The sequence below is a fragment of the Mustela lutreola genome, chromosome 6, assembly GCF_030435805.1.
Source record: "Mustela lutreola isolate mMusLut2 chromosome 6, mMusLut2.pri, whole genome shotgun sequence".
In the NCBI taxonomy this organism is placed as follows: domain Eukaryota; kingdom Metazoa; phylum Chordata; class Mammalia; order Carnivora; family Mustelidae; genus Mustela; species Mustela lutreola.
In genome coordinates this window covers 158,291,500-158,296,538 of record NC_081295.1, presented here as the reverse complement: position 1 = coordinate 158,296,538, position 5,039 = coordinate 158,291,500, and the positions used below count along the sequence as shown (strand labels likewise).

Here is a 5,039-nt window from a genome sequence, read left to right as displayed (position 1 = left end):
GAAGTAACCCTGAAATACATAAAAGGTGAATAAAGTGAAAGCGTATCTTTTTGTAAAACTCAAAAAGATTATTTTTATGAAAATTGTCTTTTGGCTGTGTGGGATGTGATCTTTAATTTTTATTTACCCAAATACTAATGTAGGGATGCATGAAAAGAACTCATTCTCTTGAAAAGTTATTGATTTTTTACCCACAACAAGAAAAATATCTGAATGACACATAAAAATAAAGCTATAAAAATGCTATTTTCATAAGAGCAGTACTTAGAAATGTCATAGGTTTTTGCCAGTCTGCACGTAGGAGACTGGCAATGAGTGGGCAGCTATTGAGTTTATGATTCTTCCTTCAGGTACAGAGAAAAATGAATGATGATGGGAGAAAATTCAAGTTCTGAAGGTTACTTTGTTCTACTGGGTTTTTCCAACTGGCCCCATCTGGAGGTAGCTCTCTTTGTGGTCATCTTGATATTCTACTTAATGACATTGGTGGGCAACCTGTTTATCATTATCTTGTCGTACCTGGACGCTCATCTCCACACACCCATGTACTTCTTCCTCTCAAACCTCTCTTTTCTGGATCTCTGCTACACCACCAGCTCCATCCCTCAGTTGCTGGTCAACCTCTGGGGCCCAGAAAAGACCATCTCTTACACCGGTTGCATGATTCAACTTTACTTTGTCCTTGCACTGGGAACCACAGAGTGTGTCCTCCTGGTGGTGATGTCCTATGACCGTTATGCAGCTGTCTGTAGACCCTTGCATTACGCTGTCCTCATGAATCCTCGTTTCTGCCACCTGTTGGCTGTGGCTTCCTGGGTCAGTGGCTTTACCGCCTCAGCACTTCATTCCTCCTTTACCTTCTGGGTACCCTTATGTGGACATCGCCAAGTGGACCATTTCTTCTGTGAAGTTCCAGCACTGCTGCGATTATCATGTGCTGATACCCATGTGAATGAGCTGACCCTCTTGATCATGAGCTCCATTTTTGTTCTCATACCACTCATCCTCATTCTCAGCTCATATAGTGCCATTGCCCGGGCTGTGCTGAGGATGCAGTCAACCGCCGGACTTCAGAGAGCTTTTAGGACATGTGGAGCCCATCTTATGGTTGTGTCCCTCTTTTTCATTCCCGTCATCTGCATATATCTGCAGCCACCATCAGGAAAGTCTCAAGATCAAGGCAAGTTCATTGCCCTCTTTTATACTGTAATCACGCCTAGCCTCAACCCTCTAATCTATACTCTGAGAAACAAAGATGTAAGAGGGGCAGTAAGGAGACTCGTGGGGCAGGAGAGGGAGATGTGACAGAGAGATCACAATTTCTGTCCTGCAATTTTTGTTCAGAGTCTTGTCCATCTTGGAGGGTGGTTTCCCTGATTCTTTGATACTCATTTTGTTCTACACCCCAGGACATATATAAGAAAATTTCAGCCCGAATTTTGGGTTCTTTTTATTGGCTTATTTAAAAATATTATCTAAAGGAAACTTTTTTTTGTTTGTACCACTTTAACTTTAATAATTCCATATTTAGTGTCCATAGAAATTAGAGACTGGGTTTTAAGGATAATGTGCTAATTTATGAACTGAGATTTAATATCTACGGAAAGGGGAACAATATAGCAAAGGCACAAATGAATGGAGTCTTTGGTCATTAACAGGCATTTGATTTAGCTAAGTGGTCAAACTGTATGACAGTTCTTTGGTTGAAGCATACTATTTTAAGATACTAAATTATATGAGTGTTTTACTCTATAGGTATATACACTGGTTACAGTGAGGAGTATAAAGAAAGATCTATTCAAATGGATAAACACCCATACATGTGTTCATCTACTCAATCATTCATTTATTTACTTGTTACCTAAATGTCTTCTAGATCTTACATTTTTGCTAACATAGACAAACACTATGATAAATGGTAGACGCTCTTTTTAATGTAAATATAACTCATTTTCTGGTGGAAGAAATGAAAATGTAAGGTGAAAAATGAAGTATCTTTATATGACTTAATTTAAGTCATATTATTTAAGTCACTGGGCATGGTGCTAGTAAATTAGGGTAGCTTTGATGCTGAACACTGGGTGATATACTGAACTAATGAATTACTGAAAATTATATCAAAAACAACTGATGTACTGTACCTTTGCTAATTGAATTTAAATTTAAAAATTAAGGGGGAGAATGAGCTAGGGGAAATCGGAGGGGGAGGTGAACCATGAGACACTGTGGACTCTGAGAAACAAACAGGGCTTTGGAGGGGTTTTGGTGGTGGGTATTAAGGAGGGCACATATTGCACGGAGCAGTGGGTGTGGTGCATAAACAATGAATCTTGGAACACTGAAAAAAATAAAAATAAAAATATGATTTCTTAAAAAAATTAAGGTAACTTTTTTAAAATTGAAATTTAATTTAATTAACATATAGCGCATTACTAGTTTCAGAGTTAACTTAGTGATTCCTCAGTTTCATGTAACACCCAGTGCTCATCACCTCAGTGCCCTCCTTCACCCAGCTCTAGGGTAGCTTTTTATTTATTTATTTTTTCGCACGTGTTAAACTACTTTTTTTTTTTTTTTTTTAAATTTTAGTCTTCAGAAAGGCAGTTCAATTACTGTGGAGTACTGGGCACAAGACAAATTAGCAGCACTATATCCAGTAGGCCACATCATATTTTATTTCCTTTCTTTTTTTAATTTAAATTCAATTAGCCTTTGTAGAGTATATCATTTGTTTTTGGTATAATGTTAAATGATTCCTTAGTTTCAAAGAACACCGAGTGTTCATCATATCACCTGCTCCCCTTAATGCCCACCCCCCAACTACCCCATCCCCACATCCACCTCCTTTTCTCTAACTTTCAAAACTAAGGATACACTGTATATTAGTTAATTGAACATAATTTTAAAAATAGGGTATCTTTCTATTTTTTATTTTTTATTATGTTATGTTAGTCGTGATACAGCATATTACACTGTATATTAGTTAATTGAACATAATTTTAAAAATAGGGTATCTTTCTATTTTTTATTTTTTATTATGTTATGTTAGTCGTGATACAGCATATCATTAGTTTATGATATAGTGTTCCATGACTCACTGTTTGCCTTTTTGAAATTTAAAATAAAACCAGTGGTCTGGCCATAAATCTTGAAAAATCAATATCATTTGGTAATTCCTATAGGAAGATGACAATATTAAAGAAAACCCAAACCACAGTATGTGTTTAATTTGCTTTGACTTAGTTAATGACATACTGAAGAGACAGTAAAACTTTTCTTTTAAACATTGTTACTCTTTGCTAGGCAGAATTCATTTTTAATGTTGAAAAGAAAATTGATTCATATCCTTTAATTTATCACTCTTAGTGGTAGTTAATAACATTGATGAATCACACACTTCTGTGTGATTTTTTTAACTACTTAATAATATGAATATGTCATATTTTTCTTGTAATCACTTGGCCAATTTATTACACACATCATTCTCCCCCATCACCACTTGAAATAAATCTACTTTGCATATTCTACTTCAGAATGGAAGACATGTTCAATCAAAGCTAGTCAGCTTATAGATAGGAACAGTGGTCTAGGGACAATTTATTTTATTTTATTTTGTTTTGTTTTGTTTTATTTTGTTATGTTAGTCACCATACAGTACTTCATTCGTTTTTGACATAGTGCTCCATGATTCACTGTTTGCAGACAATTTTTTTTTAAGCAGTATCTTAGAAACTCATTACATTTGTAGCTGTAATTCAGACATTAGTTGTGGTTTTTCACCTCTTTTAAGATCTAGATGTAATTAACCTAGATCTTTTTAAATAGATCATAAAATTAAGAAAATAGATGTGCTGGATTTCCCCTAGGTTCCTGAGTGCATTACCATTATGTGGTCTGCTGTACTTGGATTCCCTCTCTGCAAATTTTGCTTTATTCTCTCATCTTGTTTTTATTTTTTTATTTTTATTTTTTAAATTTCTTTTCAGTGTACCAGAACTCATTGTTTATGCACCACACCCAGTGCTCCATGCAATACATGCCCTCCATAATACCCACCACCAGGCTCACCCAATATCCCACCCCCCTCCCCTTCACAACCCTCAGATTGTTTTTCAGAGCCCATAGTCTCTCATGGTTTGTCTCCCCCTCTAATTTCCCCCAACTCCCTTCTCTCCATCTCCCCATGTCCTCCATGTTATTTCTTATGCTCCACAAATATCTCATCTTGCTTTTAATCTCTCACTGGACATGAACACTGATAGAAGGTACAGTCCCATGTCTTGAACCTATCCACAAGTAAGGCTCTTGTATGTAATAGAATTTTTATTAAATATTAAGTAATTAAATAATAATTTTAATATTAAATCATGTGATGGGATCACTTCACATATCACACAAACTTTACAAAATGTAAAAACACAGACTCCTCCTGCCTCCCTGGAGATCTTACCATTGGGAAACCTCATGTAGCACTCCAATCTTTCATATAAATGGTCCTCTTTTTTCCAAGTCTAGCAAAGTATAATTTACATATGATAAAATCCATCCACTTAAAATGTACATTTCAATGAGTTTTCACAAATGTATAGTTAAACCTGTTGTGTCTTGTGTTTTTAATTTTAGCCATTCTGACAGGTGTGAGGTGGTATCATCCTGGTTTTGATTTGTATTTCCCTAATGATGAGTGGCATTGAGCATCATTTCATGTTTCTGTTAGCCATATGGATGCCTTCTTTAGAAAAGTGTCCATTCATTTTATCTGCCCAATTCTTGACCAGATTATTTGGGGGTTTTGGGTTGAGTTTAGTAAGTTCTTTATAGATTTTGGATACTAACCCTTTAACAGACATGTCATTTGCAAATATCTTCTCCTATTCCCAGGCTGCCATTTAGTTTTGTTGATTGTTTCCTTCACTATGCAGAGGCTTTTTATCTAGATGAAGTCCCAATAGTTTATTTTTGCTTTTGTTTCCCTTGCCTGTGGTGACATGTCTAGTAAGAAGTTGCTACAGTTGAGGTCAAAGAGGTTACTGCCTGTT

General features: G+C 35.8%; 1 protein-coding gene across 1 annotated transcript; it reads left to right on the top strand.

Moving 5' to 3' along the window:
* The first annotated feature begins 366 nt into the window (after positions 1-366).
* Positions 367-1,305, top strand: LOC131833305 (olfactory receptor 2J3-like). Its single transcript, XM_059176422.1, has one exon. The coding sequence runs from the start codon at positions 367-369 to the stop codon at positions 1,303-1,305; it is 939 nt and encodes a 312-aa protein (XP_059032405.1).
* The last annotated feature ends 3,734 nt before the right edge of the window (positions 1,306-5,039 follow it).